Raw genomic sequence first — 22327 nt, forward strand, 5'->3', positions numbered from 1 at the left:
TTGAGACGTGGGGCCATGATGAGCTATATTTCTTGCCAATTAAAGCATTGAGGAAAAGTGAAACTTAGAGGCAAATGCAGAGGAGAGTGAGTGGTTGAACGGTCGCTCTCTCCTCGGAAGGCTGCTGGGTTTGGTTCACTGTCCTCGGAAAGGCCACTGTGTTCGAGTCACCATCCTTGGAAAGGCCACTGTGTTCGAGCCGCTCTCCTCGGTGTTCTCAGAGATGTTATCAAACTTGTGAGATTTGTGGATTGAACTGTCGTTCAATCTGACCATAGGTCATATTGGTGTCTTTTTGTTCGATGTGTTTTTTTCCGTGAATTTCGCCCATATTCTTTCTTGTTGCCGATTTGCGGGCTAGGGGTTTGGGGTTTGGTGTTCTCGTTGCTGTTTCTCTGTGTCGGTGACACGTTTGTTTTTGTGTGCGGTGGGGGGGAGTGTTGTTTGGGATTTGAGGTCTGATGTCCTTGTTGCTGTTTTTATTCCAACTGGGCGACCTGCTAGTTTATTGTGTGCGAGAGAGGAGGTGGGGGTTTGATGTAATTGTCACTGTTCTTTTCCCTTGTGGGTGATATCTTAGTTTTTAAGTGACGGAGAGTTGAAGAGATTTGGAGTTTGCAGCTTTTGTTTCTTTTTCTTTTTGTGTGTGGTGGGGGGGTAGATGTGTTTTCTTTGAACAACTCCATAATTTTTCTGCATTTCATGACTACCTGGAGAAGATGATCAGAGTTGTATTCTGCATACATACTTTGATAATAAAATGAAACTTTGAACATATGTGACAAACAGGAGGATAACTAGAGTGAAGATTGGACTGATCAGGGATAAAAGAGGAAACCATGGATAATATCTGAGTTATGGATTATTTTTCCTTTTCCATTAAGTGGGAAGTCAACAGTTTGCAGCCACTGATGATGTGGGCACAAATTCACTAATTGATGAACTCAGTGGACTGGAATCCGGAGATGTTGACATTAACCAATAGTCAATTGAGGTTTGATTAGCTTAGAGAATTAATTTCCTATTTTGCTTATGCTACCAAGTGCACTTGAGAGTGGAGGTTGGAGACTGCTCCAGCTGCTGCACGCTTCTGTCTGTGAGCTTGGTGGTGATTTGTCCCGCTATGTGGTGAACTGGGAGTGAGGTGATGGGCCTACTCCGGCTGTTCCAGGCTCCAGGCTGATGGACTCAGTTTGGTTCAGAATGCTGTCGCTTTTTTTCTCGCTTTCTCTGTGCATTGGATGCTGGTCATTTTTTAAAATTAGTTTCTTTTGGGTTGTGTGGCTGCCTTATTATTCCTTGATAATAAATGTAATTTGAATTCTTTGAAATTTCCATTTTCCATTAATTAGGAGGTCTACAGTTTACAGCCACTGATAACGTGAACACAAATGGACTAATGGATGCATTCAGTGCCTTAGTATCAGGAGATGGTGACATTAGCCAACAGTCAATCCAGGTTTGATTACCTTAGAGAGTTAATTTCCTATTATTTTTAAGTTACCATGTGCTTTGTAATAATATGTTTATTTCCTCTTTTCTAGCTTGAAAGTAAAGGAAGAACTGTTGATGAAAACAGTTGGTTTAATGATTCACTTGTCATCGATAAAACTGTTGGAAACAACACACATTTTGTGTTCACTTGGAAGGAGTCCACACCACAAGTATTTGTACGTGACCCCAATGGAAAGGTATACAGCAACAATGACTTTGAGATAGAAGAGAACATGCACACCGCACGGCTCGAAATTGAAGGCACTGCCCAGGTATTCTCCTATGTACCTGAAAGATTATCTCTATTTCTCTCTTCACAGATGCTGATGGCCCTGTCTAGTTTCCACAGAGTTTTGTAGGTTTACTTTCCGTTAACGTTGCAGTCAATTGCATTATTTGGACTTGTTCATTCAGTCTGTATTGACTGTTCTACAGATCAGATTGGAATATTGAATACAGTTCTGTTTATCACACTACACTCACTTCTCTCACTTTACACTTATGACAGTGAGGCTAATTACAGCTTCAACGCAATATTGATATTTTGCTAATGGCACCACTGTTGTTGGTTGGATCAAATGTGGAGATGAATCAAGAGATTAAAATCTGGCTGAGTGGTGCCACAGCAACCCCTCACTCAACGTTAGCTGGCAAGGAGCAGATTATTGGCTTCAGGAAGAAGAATCTCTCAACCTCTACCTTAAATATGCATAAAGACTTGGCTCCCGCAGCTGCCTGTGGCAAAGAATTCCAGTTTCACCACTCTCTGGCTAAAGAAATTCATCCTCATCAATGAACAAAAAAGACGTCCCTCTATTCTGAGGCTTGGTCCTCTGGGTTTGGATCTACCAGCACTGGAAATATCCTCTCCACATCCACTTTATCAAGGCCTTTCACTGCTCTCCAGGTTTTAATTTCGTCATCCCCCACATTATTCTGAATTCTAGTGAATACTGGCTCAGAGCCATCAAATACTTTTCATATGACAAGCCATTCCATCCTGGAATCATTTTCGGGAACACCCTTTGAACGCTCTGCAATTTTAGCACATCATTTCTAAAATAAGGAGCCCAAACCTGCTCACAATACTCCAAGTGAGGCCTCACCATTGCTTTACAAATCCTCAACATTACATCCTTGCTTTTATATTCTGGTCCTCTTGAAATGAATGCTGACATTACATTTGCCTTTCTCACCAACGTGCAAATTAACTTTTAGGGGAGGAGTCCCAAGTCCCTTTGCACCTCAGTTTTTTGTATTTTTTCTCCACTTAGAAAATAGTCAACCCTTCTATTTCTTCTACCAAAGTGCATGCCAATACACTTACCGACACTGTATTCCATCTGCCACTTCTTTGCCCATTCTCCTAATCTAAGTCCTTCTGTAGCCCCTCTACTTCCATTGAACTACCTACCATTCCACCTACCTTCATATAGTCTACAAACTTTGCAACCTGGCTATCAATTCCATCATCGAAATCATTGACAGATAACATAAAAAGAATTGTTCCCAACACAGACCCCTATGGAACACCAATAGTCACCAACAGCCAGCAAGAAAGGCTCCCTTTATACCCACCCTTTGCCTCCTGCCTATAAGCCACTGCTTTATCCATGCTAGAATCTTTCCTGTAATACCATAGACTTGTAGCTTGTTAAGCAGCCTCATAGGTGGCAATGTCAACGATCCTCTGAAAATCCAGGTACACAAAACCAACCAATTCTCCTTCATCTATCCTGCTTCTTACTTCTTCAAGGAATTCCAACAGATTTGTCAGGCAAGATTTTCCCTTGAGGAAACCATGCTGGCTATGGCCGATTTTATCATGTGCCTCCAAGTACCCTGAGACCTCATCCTTAATAATCGACTCCCACATCTTCCCAACCACTGAGATCAGAGTACCGACCTATAGTTTAATTTCTTCTAACTCTTCCCTTCTTGAAGAGTGGAGTAACATTTGTAATCTTCCAGTCTCTAGAACCATTCCAGAACTTTGTGATTCTTAAAAGATCATTACCAATGCCTACACGATGTCTTCAGCCACCACTTTCAGAACTCTGGGGTGTACACCATCTGGTCTAGGTGATTTATCTACCTTCAGACCTTTCAATTTCCCAAGGACCTTCTCTCTAGTAATGGTACCTTCACTCATTTCATGACTTCTGACACCTGGAACTTCCACCATACTGCTTGTGGCTTCCACAGTGAAGTTGTGTCATCTTGCTTTTCGAATACTTCTTCTTTTGGAAAAATATATCCTGAACCTTCCGAATTGGTTCCTGAAATTCCAGCCATTGCTGCTTTGCCATCATCCCTGCCAGTGTTCTTTTCCAATCAATTCTGGCCAACTCTTCTCTTCTGCCTCTGTAATTCCCTTTACTGCACTGTAATACAAATATATCCGAATTTAGCTTCTACTTCTCAAATTTCAGGGTGAATTTGGTCATAATATGATCACTTGGCCTGAGGGTTCTTTTACCTTAAGCTCTCTAATTATTTCCAATTCATTGCACAAGACTCAATCCAGAGCAGCTGATCCCCTATTGGGCTCATGCACATGCTGCTCTAACAAGTCATCTTGCAGCATTCTAGCAATCCCTCCTCTTCGGAATCCATCACCAACAGCATTTTCCCAATCTACCTGCATATTGAATTTCCCCATGACTATTGTAACATTACCCTTTTAGCATGCATTTTCTATCTCCCGCTGTAATTTGTAGACCACATTCTTATCTTTTTGGGGGTTTGTATAAACTCCCATCAGATCCTTTTACCCTTGCATTCTTTAGCTCTATCCACAATAATTTACCAACTTCCAACTCTATGTCAGCTCTTTCTAATGATTTGATTTCATTTTTAACCAACAGAGCAATGATGTCCCCTCTGCCTTTCTCGTGTATCTTTGGACATTAAGCTTCCAATTATAATCTTCTTCCAGCCATGATTCAGTGATGCCTTCAACATCATACCTACCAATCTGTAACTGTGGTACAAGTTGATCTACATTATTCCATTTACTGCGCAAATTCAAACATAACACCTTCAGTCCTGTATTCACCTTTTTCCATTTTGTCCACCATTTACATTGCAACGTATCCTTTTGACTGCAATTCTTCCATATCAATAGCCTCTCCTCAGTACACATTGCCTCTGTTTGTAAACCAGCTACGTCATCTTCAGCATTATCACTCTTGTTCCCACCCCTCTGCCAAGTTAGTTTAAACCCTCCCAAACAATTCCAACCAACCTGCCCGAAAGGATATTGGACCCCCTCTGGTTCAGGTGTAACCCATCCCTTTTGTACAGGTCGTAGAGGAGAGATCCCAATGATTCATAAATCCGAACTCCTGTTCCTTGCACCATTCATCTGCCATGCATTCACCTGCCAAATTGTCATATTCCCATCTTTACGGGCAGCAATCCAGAGATTACTATCCTGGAGGACCCGTTTCTTAGCTTTCTGCCTAGTTTCATAAAATCTCTCTTCAGGCCCTCTTCACCTTGCCTACCCATGTCATTTGGTACCAATATGTACCAGGACTTCTGGTTGCTCATCACTGTCCTTGAGAATGCCATGTACACAATCCAAGGCATCTCTGATCCAGGCACTGATAAGGCAACATTCTATCCGGCTGTCTCTATCGCGCACACAGTACCACATCTCTGTTTCTCTGACTAGGGAATCTCTTATCAAAACCACAGTCCTCTTCACCTCTCTGCTCTTCTGAGCCACAGCACCAGACTCAGTGCCGGAGACTCAGTCACAATGGTACCCCTGGTAGGTCATCCAACTCAATAGTACTTAAAGTCACCTGCCTCCTGCAGTCTAGGGTCGAATACCTCCCGGTACGGTTTATCTGTCACCTCCTCATTCTCCTGTATGAATTGAAGGTCACAGAGCTGCAGCTGCATTGCCTTAATAGTTCCTCTCAGGAGCTGCTGCTCAATCCACCTTGTGTAGATGTGTTTAGCCGGGAGACTGGAGGTCTTCCTGACTTCCCACATCACATACACAATACAAAACAACATTATCTACGGAGAAGGATCTTGGCGATTGTAGGGATGACTTACAGCGGACTGAAAAACTTGAGCATGTACATATTAAGAAAGAGGATGTGCTGGAGCTTTTCAAAAGCATCAAGTTGGACAAGTCACCGGGACTGGATGAGGTGTACCCCATGCTACTGTGCGATGTGAGGGAGGAGGTTGCTGAGCATTTGGTGATGATCTTTGCATCACCAATGGGGATGGGAGAGGTTCCGGAGGATTAGAGGGTTGCGAAAGTTGTTCCCTTATTCAAGAAAGGGAGTAGAGATAGCCCAGGAAATTATAGACCAGTGAGCCTTATTTCAGTGGTTGGTAAGTTGATGGAGAAGATCCTGAGAGGCAGGATTTATGAACATTTGGAGAGGCATAATAGTCAGCATGGTTTTGTGAAAGGCAGGTCGTGCCTTACGAGCCTGATTGAATTTTTTGAGGATGTGACTAAACACATTGATGAAGGTAGAGCAGTAGATGTAGTGTATATGGATTTCAGCACAGCATTTGATAAGGTATCCCATGTAAGGCTTATTGAGAAAGTAAGGAGGCATGGGATCCAAGGGGACATTGCTTTGTGGATCCAGAACTGGCTTGCCCACAGAAGGCAAAGAGTGGTTATAGACAGGTCATATTCTGCATGGAGGTTGGTGACCAGTTGTGTGCCTCAGGGATCTGTTCTGGGACTCTTACTCTTCGTGATTTTTATAAATGTCCTGGTTGAGGAAGTGGAGGGATGGGTTAGTAAATTTGCTGATGTCTCAAAAGTTGTGGGTGTTGTGGATAGTGTGAAGGGCTGTCAGAGGTTACAGCGGGACATTGATAGGATGCAAAACTGGGCTGAGAAGTGGCAGATGGAGTTCAATCCAGATAAGTGTGAGGTGGTTCATTTTGGTAGGTCAAATACAATGGTGGAATATAATATTAATGGTAAGACTCTTGGCAATGTGGAGGATCAGAGGGATCGTGGGGTTCAAGTCCATAGGACACTCAAAGCTGCTCTGCAGGTTGACTCTGTGGTTATGAAGGTATACGGTGTATTGGCCTTCATCTAGGAGTTTAGGAACCACGAGGTAATATTACAGCTAGATAGGACCCTAGTCAGACCCCACTTGGAGTACTGTGCTGAGTTCTGGTCACCTCACTACAGGACGAATGTGGAAACCATAGAAAGGGTGCAGAGGAGATTTACAAGCATGTTGCCTGGATTGGGGAGCATGCCTTCTGACAATAGGTTGAGTGAAATCAGCCTTTTCTCCTTGGAGCGATGGAGGATAAGAGGTGACCTGATAGAGGTGTATAAGATGATGAGAGGCATTGATCATGTGGATAGTCAGAGGCTTTTTTCCAGGGCTGAAATGGCTAACATGAGAGTGCACAGCTTTAAGGTGCTTGGAACTAGGTACAGAGGAGATGTCAGCGGTAAGTTTTTTACACAAAGAGTAGTGAGTGCATGGAATGGGCTGCCAGCAACGGTGGTGGAGGCAGATATGATAGGGTTTTTTAAGAGACTCCTGAATAGGTACATGGTGCTGAGAAAAATAGAGGGCTATGGGTAACCCTAGGTAATTTCTAAGATAAGGACATGTTTGGCTCAGCATTGTGGGCCTAATAGCCTGTATTCTGCTGTAGGTTTTCTTTGTTTCTAAAACACTTCCCATGTTTTAGCTACTACTCTCACTAAACGAGCATTTAGGAGGGATATTAAAAATCTGGCTGAGTGGTGCCACAACAACAACCTTTCAATCAATGTCAGGTAGTAAGGAGCTGATTATTGACATCAGCAGGAGGAAACTAAATGTTCATCAGTCAGTCCTCCTTTGGAAATTATAGTGGAGAGGGCCAGCAATGTTAAAACTCGGTGTTATCATTTCAGAGGGTTTATCCTGGCACCAGCACATAGATACAATTACAAATAAAGAACGACTTCCTTAGGAGTTTGTGAAGATTCAGCATGACATCTAAAACTTTGCAAGATTTCAATAGATTATTTGAGAGTTTATTTAACTGGTTGCATCACGGCCTGGTTTGGAAACACCAATGCCCTTAAACAGAAAATCCTATAAAAACTAGTGGATACGGACCAGTCCATCATGGGTAAAACCCTTCCCACCTTTGAGCACATTTACACTGAGCGCTGTCACAAGAAAGTAGAATCCATCATTGAGGACTGCCCCCTCCCCACCCTTGCCCCACTCTCTTCTCGTTGTTGCTATCAGGAGGAAGGTACAAGAGACTAAGGCTCCACAGCACCAGGTTCAGGAACAATTATTACCACTTAACCATCAGACTCTTGAACTAGATGGGATAACTTCACTTGTCCCATCACTGAACTGTTTCCACAACCTATAGACTCACTTTCAAGGACTCTTCATATCATGTTCTCAATATTTGTGGCTTCTGTATTTATTATTATTATAATTATTTCTGTTTTGTATTTGCAGTTTGTTGTCTATTGCCCATTGGTTGTTTGTCTGTCCTGTTAGTTGTGATGATTCTTTGATTCTTTTGTGTTTCTTGAATTTACTGTGTATATCCGAAAATGAATCTGGAGGTTGTACTAGGGTGGCTTATGTGTACTTTGATGAGAAATTAACTTTGAACTATAATCAGGAAGACTATAGAAACAATAGGCAGGTTGCAGGAGAGATTTCACCAGGATGCTGCTTGGAATGGAGGGCTTTCTTCACAAAATGAGATTGGATAGGCTCTGTTTGTTCTCACTGAAGCACAGAAGGTCATGGAGTGACCTGATAGACATTCATAATGTAGTCAGAATGTTGTTTATTCCCCGCAGCAGTATGGTCAACAAATAGAGTGCTTAGGTTAAAATGAACTGAGATGAGAAATTTACAGTGTAGGTTCGTGTACAATCATGCGCTTCATTAGAAGTAATACAGGCATAGACAATTTTCCAAGTGGGAGAAAATTCAGAAATCACTGGGGCAAATGAACTTGCAAAATTCCCTGAAGGTTACCCTGCATGTTGAGTCAGTGGTGAGGAAATCAAACACAATGTTAACACTCATTTCAAGAGTACTAGAATATAAAAGCGAGGATGTAATGCTGAGAATTTTTAAGGCGTTGGTCAGACCACATTGTGAGTGGTTTTGGGCCACTAATTTAAGAAAGAATGTGCTGGCATTGCAGAAGGTCCAGAGGAAGTTTACAACAATGATCCTGGGAATGAAAGGGTTAGTACATGGCTCTGGGTCTGTACTCACTGGATGTTAGAAGAACGAGGAGGGATCCAATTAAAACCATAGAAACCATAGAAACTACCGCACAGAAACAGGCCTTTTGGCCCTTCTTGGCTGTGCCGAACCATTTTCTGCCTAGTCCCACTGATCTGTACACGGACCATATCCCTCCATACACCTCCCATCCATGTATCTATCCAATTTATTCTTAAATGTTAAAAAAGAACCCGCATTTACCACCTCGTCTGGCAGCTCATTCCATACTCCCACCACTCTCTGTGTGAAGAAGCCCCCCCTAATGTTCCCTTCAAACTTCCCCCCCCCCCTCACCCTTAACCCATGTGCTCTGGTTTTTTCTCCTCTTGCCTCAGTGGAAAAAGCCTGCTTACATTCACTCTATCTATACCAATCATAATTTTATATATCTCTATCAAATCTCCCCTCATTCTTCTACGCTCCAGGGAATAAAGTGCTAACCTATTCAACCTTTCTCTGTAACTGAGTTTCTCAAGTCCCGGCAACATCCTTGTAAACCTTCTCTGCACTCTTTCAATCTTATTTATATCCTTCCTGTAATTTGGTGACCAAAACTGAACACAATACTCCAGATTCGGCTTCACCAATGCCTTATACAACCTCATCATAACATTCCAGCTCTTATAAACAATACTTTGATTAATAAAGGCCAATGTACCAAAAGCTCTCTTTACGACCCTATCTACCTGTGATGCCACTTTTAGGAAATTTTGTATCTGTATTCCCAGATCCCTCTGTTCCACTGCACTCCTCAGTGCCTTACCATTAACCCTGTATGTTCTACGTTGGTTTGTCCTTCCAGCGTGCAATACCTCACACTTGTCAGTATTAAACTCCATCTGCCATTTTTCAGCCCATTTTTCCAGCTGGTCCAAGTCCCTCTGCAGGCTCTGAAAACCTTCCTCACTGTCTACTACACCTCCAATCTTTGTATCATCAGCAAACTTGCTGATCCAATTTACCACATTATCATCCAGATCATTGATATAGATGACAAATGGCAATGGACCCAGCACTGATCCCTGTGGCACACCACTAGTCACAGGCCTCCACTCAGAGAAGCAATTCTCTACCACCATTCTCTGGCTTCTTCCATCGAGCCAATGTCTAATCCAATTTACCACCTCTCCATGTATACCTAGCAACTGAATTTTCCTAACTAACCTCCCATGCGGGACCTTGTCAAAGGCCTTACTGAAATCCATGTAGACAATATCCACTGCCTTCCCTTCATCCACTTTCCTGGTAACCTTCTCGAAAAACTCCAGTAGATTGGTCAAACATGACCTACCACGCACAAAGCCATGTTGACTCTCCCTAATAAGTCCCTGTCTGTCCAAATGCTTGTAGATTCTGTCTCTTAGTACTCCCTCCAATAACTTACCTACTACCGACGTTAAACTTACTGGCCTATAATTTCCCGGATTAATTTTCGATCCTTTTTTAAACAACGGAACAACATGAGCCACTCTCCAATCCACCGGCACCTCACCTGTAGACAGCGACATTTTAAATATTTCTGCCAGGGCCCCTGCAATTTCAACACTAGTCTCCTTCAAGGTCCGAGGGAACACCCTGTCAGGTCCCGGGGATTTATCCACTTTAATTTTCCTCAAGACAGCAAGGACCTCCTCCTTTTCGATCTGTACAGTTTCCATGATCTCACTACTTGTTTCCCGTAATTCCATAGACTTCATGCCAGTTTCCTTAGTAAATACAGGTGCAAAAAACCTATTTAAGATCTCCCCCATTTCCTTTGGTTCCGCACATAGCCGACCACTCTGATCTTCAAGAGGACCAATTTTATCCCTTACAATCCTTTTGCTCTTAATATATCTGTAAAAGCTCTTTGGATTATCCTTCACTTTGACTACCAAGGCAACCTCATGTCTTCATTATCCTTCACTTTGACTGCCAAGACAACCTCATGTCTTCATAGTGAATACTGAAAGGCCTAGATAGAGTAGACTTGGAGAGAATATTTTCAATAGATCACAAGATACAGGAGCAGAATTAGGCCATTTGGCCCAGAGTGTCTGCTCCAAAATTTCATCATGGCTGATCTAATTTTCCTCTCGGCTCTAGTCTCTTGCTTTTTTCCCCATATCCCTTCACGCCCTGACCAATCTACAGAGTAATCTATTAACCTCTGCCTTAAGTATACAGAAAGATGTGGCCTCCACAGCTGCCTGTGGCAAAGAATTCCACAGGTTCACTACTCTCTGGCTAAAGAAATTCCTTCTCATCTCCGTTCTATAAAGTGCCCTCTGTTCTTAGACTCCCCACCAAAGGAATATACAAGAGATAGTGGGGGAATCCAGGGCCAAAGAGCATGGTCTCAGAGTACAAGGCCATCCCTTTAGAACAGAGACATGAAAGGCTCTCTTCACCCAGAGGGTGGTGAAACTGGAACTTATTGTCACAGAGAGCTGTGGAGGCCAAGTCACTGAGTGTGTTTAAAATGGCAGTTAGTGGTTTCTTCATCGTTAAGGGGGTTAAAGGTTACAGGGAGAAGGCAGGAGAAAGAGATTAAAGAGAAACTTAATCAGAATCAAAATCAGAATCAGAATCAGGTTCAATATCACCGGCAGCAGTACAATGTAATACATAATAAAAAAATCTGAATTATAGTGAGTATACATTTATTTTAAGTAGTTAAAATAGGGTGAAGCTGATAGGAATGCCTTCATCTATGCTAGTGGAGCGTAGGTCTTTGGTGACCTGTCTCCATCACCCTCTGTTCTGAGCCTGTTTCTCAAGGGTGGACCAGGAGTGTTTCCATCACCTAATTTTGGCCTTTATGTCTATCCTCAATGGATTCCATTTTAATGACTCTCTGGTGGTTCTGCTGGTTGGCTTCCTCAAGGAGTGACCAATCCACCACCATTTTCATTTGCATATTTGTACTTCTATGGATCCTTGGTTGGTGTTTTCTCACAGGGTCTAGTTGGTTACTTTCTCAGTCCATGTGATGTTTAGGATCCTTTGCAGGCATTGGCTGATGAAGCCTGCAACTTTTGTAGTGTCCTCTTTGTTGCTCTCCAGATTTCAGAGCCATGTGGGAACACTCTTTTAACATTTGAGTTGAAGATTCTGATTTTGCATTTCCTTGATATGACTCTGGATGTCCACACTTTCTTCAAGATAGTGAAAACTACTCTGGTCTTGTTGACCTTGGCTTTGTCATTCACATCTGTTCCACCACATATAATCAAAACGGTTCCAAGACAGATGAAGGAAGTCTCTTCTTCCAGAGTTGTATCTCTCATCACTATGGGTCTATTGCTGGTGCAGTTTATCTTCATCACTTTTGTTTTATCGATACTTGTTCTTAGACCCAGCATGGTGGAGTTAGCAGTTAAGAGTGGTGATTTCTCTTGCATCTGTTGGTTAGAGCTGAACATGAGGGCAATGTCATTTGCAAACTCTTGGTCATTAAGTTGCCAGTATATGGTCCACTAGATACCATTATGTTTTTCACTTGTGATATATTTCATGATCCAGGAACTGGAAAGGAGCCATCAAACATCCCTGCTTCACCCCATTATTGACATTGAAGCTTTTTGATAGTTGTCATGCATGTATGACTTTGTATGACATGTTGATGTAGTTCCTGATGATATTGATAAATTTCTGTGGCATTCCATAATGTTTTATAACTTTCCATAGAGTGTTTCTGTCTAAGCTATCGAAGGCTTTCTCCTAGTCAATGAAGTTGACATAAAGAGAAGTATTCCAATCAATTGACTGTTCAAGGATTATCTTAAGGCAGCTATCTGGTCTGTGCAGGAGCAAAGCTTCCCAAAGACTCAGTGGTATTATGTCAACAGCTTGTTGAAGGCATTGCAGAATAATTCTGTTTAGCACTTTTACGACCACAGACACTAACGATATTCCTCTGTCATTTTTTCCAGTTTTGTAGGTCACTTTTCTTTGGAAGCTTGATTATGTGACTTTCCTTCCACTCTTATGGCATCTCTTCTTTATCCCAGATGTTGCAGAACAAAGTGTATAGGATATCTGCCGAAAGATAGGGTCTACCTTCAAAGCCTCTGGTGGTACACTGCCTGGGCCAGACACTTTTCCTGACTTTAGCATATTGATTGGCTGTGTGATTTTCTTTATTGATGGCCTGGCACAGTTTACATCCAAGTCTGAAGGTGCTCTTGGAATTACAAGAGATTCTGGAGGAGGTTATCTCTTCAGGAGCTCTTTGAAGTATTGAATTGACTTTATTTCTTACATCCTTCATATATATGAGGAGTAAAAATCTTTACATTATGTCTCTGTCTAAATATGCAACATGCAATTTATAATAAATAGTATGTACAGCAGGATAGTCAATATAACATAGAAATACAATGGTGTCAGCATTTAAGCAACCTGATGGCCTGGTGGAAGAAGCTGTCCCGGAGCCTGTTGGTCCTGGCTTTTATTCTGCGGTACTGTTTCTCAGATGGTAGCAGCTAGAACAGTTTATGGTTGGGGTGACTCAGGTCCCTAATGATCCTTCAGGCCCTTTTTACACACCTGTCTTTGTAAATGTCCTGAATAGTGGGAAGTTCACATCTACAGATGTGCTGGGCTGTGCACACCACTCTCTGCAGAGTTCTGCGATTGAGCGAAGTACAGTTCCCATACCAGGCAGTGATGCAGCCAGTCAGGATGCTCTCATTTGTGCCCCTGTAGAAAGTTCTTATGATTTGGGAGCCCATATCAAACTTCCTCAACTGTCTGACGTGAAAGAGGCACTGTTGTGTCTTTTTCACCGCGCAGTTGGTATGTACAGACCACGTTAGGTCCTTGGTTGTTGAGCCTGGAGGGAATTATAGTGTTGAATGCTGAACTGTAGTCCAAGAACAGCATTCTCACAAGCATCCCTCTTTTCCAGACGTGTAAGGACGGTGTGTAGAGCTCTGGCCATTGTGTCATCTCTTGTGTTGGTAGGTGAATTGTAGGGGGTCCAGTGTGGGTGGTAGCATGCTGCAGATGTAGTCCTTGACCAGCCTCTCAAATCATTTGCTTATTATTGAGGTGAGTGCAACAGGACGCCAGTCGTTCAGACATGATACCTTGGTCTTTTTAGGTACAAGAACAATGGTGGATGTTTTGAAGAAGGAGGGCACTCTACACTGGGAGAGGGAGAGATTAAAAATGTCTGTAAACACACCTGCCAGTTGTGCCGCGCACATCCTGAGTACCCGCCCTGGGATGCCGTCTGGTCCCACGACCTTGTGACTGTCCACTCATTGGAAACACCTGCATACTTCGACCTCAGAGATGACCAAGCTGCCGGTCTCATCACCTGCAGGTCCCCTCAGGGGCTCAGTATTGGTGACACTGAATCGAAAGTAAACAAGATAAACGAGGGGTGATTGATAAGTTCGGGGCCTAAGGTAGAAGGAGATGAGTTACACAGCTCTCGGTACATGCTTATGCAGTTCAACTCTGAGTGATTACGCAGAAAGTTTGAAACTTTGAAATCTCTCTATCTATCTATTGAAGTTAATAACTCATCAGGGGTGATTGATAAGTTCGTGGCCTAAGGCAGAAGGAGATGAGTTATTAACTTCAAACTTTCTGTGTAATCACTCAAAGAGTTGACCTGCATGTGCATGTAATGAGAGTTGTATAACTCATCTCCTCCTACCTTAGGCTAAGAACTTATCAATCACCCTTCCTAGCTTGTCTGGGAGAGAGGCAGCAATGTTGGAAACTTCACTGTGTTTAGCTTTGAAGTCTGCAATGGTATGCAGATATTGCCATAAGCTGCATGTGTTGTTGGAAAAGCTTGTGTCTGGATCTTGTCCGTGTTGTTGTTTCACTGCCTTGATGACTGTGCGCAAATCATAGCTGCATTTCTTGAGCTCCTGCTGATTACCGGCAATGTAAGCTCTGTGTCACGCAGTAAATGCTGCTCACACGGAACTGTTGATCCAGGGTTTCTGGTTTGGATAGACCCTGACCAATTTCTGGGTGTCAACATCCTTGATGCACTTCTGGATGAAACTTATGACCGGAGAGACATCCTCATCATGGAAGACATTCCAATCAACGTCATCAAGGCAGTCCTGTAGCATGGAGGCTGATTGCTTGGACCAACAGTGGATGGTTTTATCTACATGCCCTACGTTGGCTTTGTTCATTTTCTAGGACATTTCTATCTTTATCCTTCTCTTGGGGTTGATCTGGTTGAATTTGTCAGCTAGTTACTTGATAGTACTTATAATTCTTCTATATCCTCATTTGTTGAGTCTTCAGCTTGGAATCCAAGGGTGTTTATGTACACTCTTGTCCGTCTTGATGCTTCTTCTTACTTCCTTTCCTCTCTGTCATGCTCCCTCTGTGCCTCCACTTTCTCATTCCTCATTCTGCTTCTATTGCATTTTAATTTTAGTGTTCTCACTTGCTTATTGTTTCCCTCATTCCTCACATAACCCACTCCTTGTGTTCAAATGTCCTTTTTCCCAGCACTTCCTTGAAAGTTTCATTTATTGCCTTTATGGCAGTAGACCATTCATCTTTCATCTCAAGGACTTCGAGTGCCTCAAACCTGTTGGAAAGTATGAGGACAAATTTCTAAACAGTTTCTTTGTCTTTCAAGTAGATCAGATTGTACTTCAGTCATTGGTTGGGCAGTGCATAGCTTTTGTTTAGCGTCATCTGTACTTTGGCAATCAGAAGATGGTGATCTGGTCCTGCATCTGCACCATGTTTCACTCTTACATCATGGCGTGATCTTCAAAACTTCTTTGAGATGCATATATGATCGATTTGGTTCTCTGTTACCTTGTTTGGTGACATCCATGTTGCCTTGTGCATTTTCTTGTGCAGGAATGAGCTTCAATATCTAGCTTAAAGTTAGCACACGTTTCAGCAAATTGTTCCCAATTGTCTTTCATTTCTCTGAGAAGGTGTTTCCCCATTACCTGCATATTTTGGCATTAAAATCTCCCATGACAATGGTCAGGTCTTTTTCTTCTCCTCTGCTGATGACTCCACTGAGTGTATCTTAGAACTTGACTTTGTCTTCTTTATTAGAGTTGTTTGTTGGCATGCAACATTGGAGGGTCTCGGCCTGAAACGTCGACTGCACCTCTTCCTAGAGATGCTGCCTGGCCTGCTGTGTTCACCACCAACTTTGATGTGTGTTGCTTGAATTTCCAGCATCTGCAGAATTCCTGTTGTTTATTGGATAACTTTAATGGTTATCTTCTTGTGCTTGGTTTTCTACCTAGCAGTGATCATTCTGGAACTAGTGGCTTCCCATGTAATCATTGCTCTATGTGCTTCTGGTGTCATCATGAAGGCTACACTCTCTGTATGTGGTGCATCGTTGCTCTGATGGCCTGAGAAGATGAAATTTATCCCGCCTGCTATTTGGGTCTCTGCAGATGAAGACAAACTTGTTACACCCAGTCCAGAATTGATAATTTGTCAATTTTCATGTTATTTGCTATGATGGTGGATTTTCCTGCCTAGTACGTGGTTCTCACATTGCAGGAATGTTGGTGACAGATAAGATTTGCCAGCTGTGCAGATCCTGCACTGCATCTTATGCTCACTTGATGATGAAACTCTTCTCACAAAGTCAATGATATGGTTGGAGTTCATCGATGTTTCTGTAATCCATTTTATCCAATGTACAGGGATTGTCCTGTACAACTTTCCCAGAGCCCTGTTATCCAATCTTACCTATTTCTACCTGTCATGGCAGAGACATAGGATTGGGCTTTGGGAGGTTGCACCAATTTCCTTCAAAACCAAGAAATTAGAATGTCCCTTTAGCACAGAGATGAGTAGGAATTTCTTAACCAGAGAGTGGTGAATCTGTGGAATACATTGCCACAGATGGATGTGAAGGCCAAGTCAATGGGTAAATTTAAAGCTAAGGCTGATAGGTTCTTCGTTAGAAAGGACATCAAAAGTTATGGGGAAAAGGTAGGAGAATGGGGTTGAGAGAGATGTTAAATCTGCCATGATGGAATGGCAGAGCAGACAATGGCCCAAATTGCCTAATTCTACTCCTATGTGTTATGATCTTGTAGTATCTTAGAGCAGAATATAACGACTCAGCACAACTTTCTCAATGGTCCCCTACAAAGATAACCATTCTTCTATATGTACAATATTAATGATTTTAAATATCACTGAGAAGTTATTCCTGCCTTTGATTATCATAGAACTAACCATAATCATCTTCCAGGAAGGAAGTTGGACTTACAAAATCAGGAATCCCGGAAGTAAGCAGCAAGTAACAGTTACAGTAATATCCGGAGCAGCGAATGAGAACGTTCCCCCTGTCACAGTCAACACGAGAATCACCAGAAAGGATCTCACTAGTCCAGTGATTATTTTTGTGAAAGTCTCCCAAGGATTTTTACCAGTCTTATCTGCGAGAGTGATAATCATTGTTGAACTATCCACGGGGCATACAGAAGAAGTGGAGCTTTTAGATAATGGTGTAGGTAAGTTACATACAATTCTCTTGGAGCTGTTGTGAAATTAATAATGATGTAGTAAAAGTTTGGGGGAGATCTACTGACAGAGTGAACCGGGTGGGTAAAGGACAAATTACCATTGGCAGCCACCAGAAGACCTATTTAACCTATAGATGACCTGATCAAAGTGTGAACAAGACTTCAATGCGCAGTCAAATGCAAAGATCTACAAAAGCCTGAAGGTCAGACAGACTATCTATCTCATCACTATACACAGTAGCGAGCCCAGTGCCAGAGTTTACTAGTGGGTTCCCAATGGAGTAATGGCTTACCGCTCCAAACTCTCAGATTCAGGTTCAACAAAGATTGCCTGCCTTTGACTCACAGAGTGCTTCAACCTGAACTCCGGCCTGACCTCTAGCTTATCCACATCATTGTACCTAAACTCTAACCTGGCTCCAAAACACCAAAATCATCCCTCAAACCTCAAAAACAACTAAGTCTGAGACACAATTTCAAAAGAGGCCGCAGCTTGGCAGCATCTTGACAGAACACAACACAATGCCAGTGAGGGCTGGTGCGTGAATGAGAGATTCATCTGTATGACGGGGTCACCAATTCTGTGGAAAAAAACTGTAAAAGCAGGTAAGGTTCAATCGTTTTACTTTATCAGAATTTTTTCGTTACATACCAGTCAAAGGCTATCAGAACGTTGACCAGCGAGGACCTTTGGTATGGTCCCTGAGGCCAACCTGTTATACAGAGCCTGCACCATCTTGTGGGTGCAGACATCAGCTCATTTGGCCTTCTGCATCCAGCTGAAGGAAGTCTGGGAGGGCTGGAAGTCTGAGCAGGCAGCCAGGTTAAGAACAATTCTGCCCAGGTGTGTGACTTCCAACAATGTGACAACTAAAACAGGAATAATGAATCTTCAGAGGAGCTGTTCATAGAAAGGATGGAAAATGGATATGTAGCCTGGGGAAGAGTACACACTCAGGACAATAAATACTTTTTCGGGTTTTAATTCCTTTATCTGTTTTAGATGTTTAAGTGCCAGAAGAGGGTCTCAAAACAAAACAAACAAATTTACAACCAGTTCTTGCTGTTACAATCTCAGTTTAACTTTCGATCCACACCCTTGTGTATGGACAGAATGGCATATGCGGTATAAAAAATACCAGAACTAATATGGTACTAATACGGTAGTGGCAATCCTACTTGGATGGTGAGGAACTTTGCATAAGCCATGCTATCCAGCGTCAATTTCTTCACTCGTGGAAAACTTTCCTCACCATGCCCAATCTCGGGGAGGAACTCAATTCCAATGCCCCACCAGCGTCCTCAGCAGAAACAAAATGGTCTCCCCACTATCCACATCCTTCCTATAGTGAAGGGACCAGAAATGGACACAATACTCCAAGTGTGGCCTAACCAGAGTTTTATAGAGCTGCATTATTACATCGCAACTCTTAAACTCTATCCCTCGACTTATGAAAGCTAACACCCTATAAGCTTTCTTAACTACCCTATCCACTTGTGAGGCAACTTTCAGGGATCTGTGGACATGTACCCCGAGATCCCTCTGCTCCTCCACACTACCAAGTATGCTGCCATTTACTTTACTCTGCCTTGGAGTTTGTCCTTCCAAAGTGTATCACCTCACACTTCTCCAGGTTGAACTCCATCTGCCACTTCTCAGACCACTTCTGCATCCTATCAATGTCTCTCTGCAATCTTCGACAATCCTCTACACCATCTACAACACCACCAAACTTTGTGTCGTCTGCAAATTTGCCAACCCACCCTTCTACCCCCACATTCAGGTCGTTAATAAAAATCACGAAAAATAGAGGTCCCAGAACAGATCCTTGTGGGACACTAGTCACAATCCTCCAATCTGAATGTACTCCCTCCACCACGACCCTCTGCCTTCTGCAGGCAAGCCAATCCTGAATCCACCTGGCCAAACTTCCCTGGATCCCATGCCTTCTGACTTTCTGAATAAGCCTACCGTGTGGAACCTTGTCAAATGCCTTACTAAAATCCATATAGATCACATCCACTGCATTACCCTCATCTACATGCCTGGTCACCTCCTCAAAGAACTCTATCAGGCTTGTTAGACACGATCTGCCCTTCACAAAGCCATGCTGACTGTCCCTGATCAGACCATGGTTCTCTAAATGCCCAGAGATCCTATCTCTAAGAATCTTTTCCAAAAGCTTTCCCACCACAGATGCAAGGCTCACTGGTCTATAATTACCCAGACTATCCCTACTACCATTTTTGAACAAGGGAACAACATTCGCCTCCCTCCAATCCAGCGGTACTATATCTGTGGACATAAAGATCCTAGCCAGAGGCTCAGCAATCTCTTTCCTCGCCTCGTGGAGCAGCCTGGGGAATATTCCGTCAGGCCCCAGGGACCTATCCATCCTAATGTATTTTAACAACTCCAACACCTCCTTTCCCTTAATATCAACATGCTCCAGAACATCAACCTCACTCATATTGTCCTCATCATCATCAAGTTCCCTCTCATTGGTGAATACCGAAGAGAAATATTCACTGAGGACTTCACTCACTTCCACAGCCTCCAGGCACACCTTCCCACCTTTATCTCTAATCGTTCCTACCTTCACTCCTGTCATCCTTTTTTTCTTCACATAATTGAAGAATGCCTTGGGGTTTTCCTTTACCCTACTCGCCAAGGCCTTCTCATGCCCCCTTCTTGCTCTTCTCAGCCCCTTCTTAAGCTCCTTTCTTGCTTCCCTATATTCCTCAATAGACCCATCTGATCCTTGCTTCCTAAACCTCATGTATGCTGCCTTCTTCCACCTGACTAGATTTTCCACCTCACTTTTCACCCATGGTTCCTTCACCCTACCATTCTTTATCTTCCTCACTGGGACAAATTTATCCCTAACATCCTGCAAGAGATCTCTAAACATCAACCACATGTCCATAGTACAGTTTCCTGCAAAAACATCAACCCAATTCACACCCACAAGTTCTAGCCTTATAGCCTCATAATTTGCCCTTCCCCAATTAAAATTTTTCCTGTCCTCTCTGATTCTATCCTTTTCCATGATAATGCCAAAAACCAGGGAACGGTGGTCACTGTCCCCCAGATGCTTACCCACTGAGAGATCTGTGACCTGACCCGGTTCATTACCTAGTACTAGATCTAGTATGGCATTCCCCCTGGTCAGCCTGTCCACCTACTGTGACAGGAATCTATCCTGGACATACTTAAACTCTGCCCCATCTAAACATTTGGAACTAATCAGGTGCCAATCAATATCAGGGAAGTTAAAGTCACCCATGATAGCAACCCTGTTATTTTTTGCACCTTCCGAAAATCTGCCTCCCAATCTGCTCCTCTGTATCTCTGCTGCTACCAGGGTGCCTATAGAATAACCCCAATAGAGTAACTGCTCCCTTCCTGTTCCTGAGTTCCACCCATACTGACTCAAAAGAGGATCCTGCTACATTACCCACCCTTTCTGTAGCTGTAACAGTATGCCTGACCAGTAATGCCACACCTCCTCCCCCTTTTCCACCCTCTCTATCCCTTTTAAAGCACTGAAATCCAGGAATATTGAGAATGCATTCCTGCCCTGGTGTCAGCCAAGTCTCTGTAAGGGCCACTACATCACAATTCCATGTATGTATCCAAGCTCTCAGTTCATCACCTTTGTTCCTGATGTTTCTTGCATTCAGATACACACACTTCAGCCCTTCTACCTTACTGTCTTTACACCGTTTATTCTGCTTCTCTTTCCTCAAAGCCTCTCTGTATGTTAGATCTGGCTTTATTCCATGAACTTCTTTCACTGCTCTATCGCTCTGGGTCCCATCCCCCTTGCAAATTAGTTTAAACCCTCCCGAACCATGCCAGCTAACCTACCTGCAAGGATATTGCTCCCCCTCGCGTTCAGGTGCAAGCCATCCAAACTGTACAGGTCCCACCTTCCCCAGAAGAGATCCCAATGATCCAAAAATCTAAAACCCTGCTCCAACTACTCAGCCACGCATTCAACTGCCATCTCCTCCAATTCTTACCATCACTGTCACGTAGCACTAGCGGCAATCCTGTGAACACCACCCTTGAAGTCCTGTTCTTCAGCCTTCTGCCTAGTTCCTGAAACTCACACTTCAGGACCTTATACCTCTTCTTGCCTATGACGTTGGTCCCAACATGTATCACGACTTCTGGTTAATTTCCCTCTTGTACCAGGATGTCGTGCACCCAGTCAGAGACATCCCGGACCCTGGCACCCGGGAGGCAACAAACCATGCGGGTGTCCTTCTCACGTCCACAAAATCTCCTGTCTGCTCCCCTGACTATAGAGTCTCCAATGACGACAGCTCTCCTCTTCTCTGTCCCATGCTTATGTACCACCAGGTCAGACTCAGTGCCGGAGGCCCTGCCTCCATGGCTCACACCTGATCGGTCGTCCCCGCCAACAGTATCCAGGACAGTAAACTTATTATTCAGGGGAATGGCTACAGGGGTGCTCTGCACGACCTGTCTGCTCACCTTCACTTTCCCCCCTCTGACTGTCACCCAACGACCTGCTTCCGACAGCCGAGGTGTGACTACCTCCCTGCAGCTCTCATCTATGACTGCCTCATTCTCCCTTGTGAGTCGAAGGTCATCCAGCTGCTGCTCCAGATTCCTTACGCGGTCTTTGAGATCGCCCAGCCGTATGCACTTCTGGCAGATGTGACTCTGCAGGAGAGTGGCATTCATCCAAGACAGCCACATCTCACATGAGAGGCACATCACCGTTTCAGGAGACATTGTAAAGACTAACCGTGAGCTAGCTCGTCCTCCGCCTCTTCTCGTGGAAGCCTCTCGTATCAAAACCTCAAAGCTCCACTCCTTCACTGGCCCCCTCACTCACTGGTCGCTTTCCACAGGCCACTTCACTTGAGCTATCCCTCTATTTATCTGTTTGAGCTTTTCAAAATGCTTGGTCACCTGACCTCGACTGCCCAATCAGCTACTTTCTGCTGAGTCTGAGCTATTCAGATCTTGATTGTCTAAGCAATGGCTTTCTGCTGATCTATTCAAATCTTGATTGACTTGATTGCACAGACCAACTGCCAAAA

The 22327-nt window shown here is 43.4% G+C and overlaps 1 protein-coding gene across 2 annotated transcripts in view; it reads left to right on the forward strand.

Moving 5' to 3' along the window:
• Positions 1-22327, forward strand: part of LOC134355256 (calcium-activated chloride channel regulator 1-like) — an 88828-nt gene that overhangs the window by 47817 nt on the left and 18684 nt on the right. For both annotated transcript variants that reach the window (XM_063065053.1, XM_063065051.1), the window contains exons 9-11: positions 1353-1459; positions 1545-1766; positions 16975-17236. In XM_063065053.1, the coding sequence (XP_062921123.1) occupies positions 1353-1459; positions 1545-1766; positions 16975-17236 (591 nt within the window). The remainder of the gene's footprint in view (positions 1-1352; positions 1460-1544; positions 1767-16974; positions 17237-22327) is intronic.

The sequence above is a fragment of the Mobula hypostoma genome, chromosome 12, assembly GCF_963921235.1.
Source record: "Mobula hypostoma chromosome 12, sMobHyp1.1, whole genome shotgun sequence".
In the NCBI taxonomy this organism is placed as follows: domain Eukaryota; kingdom Metazoa; phylum Chordata; class Chondrichthyes; order Myliobatiformes; family Myliobatidae; genus Mobula; species Mobula hypostoma.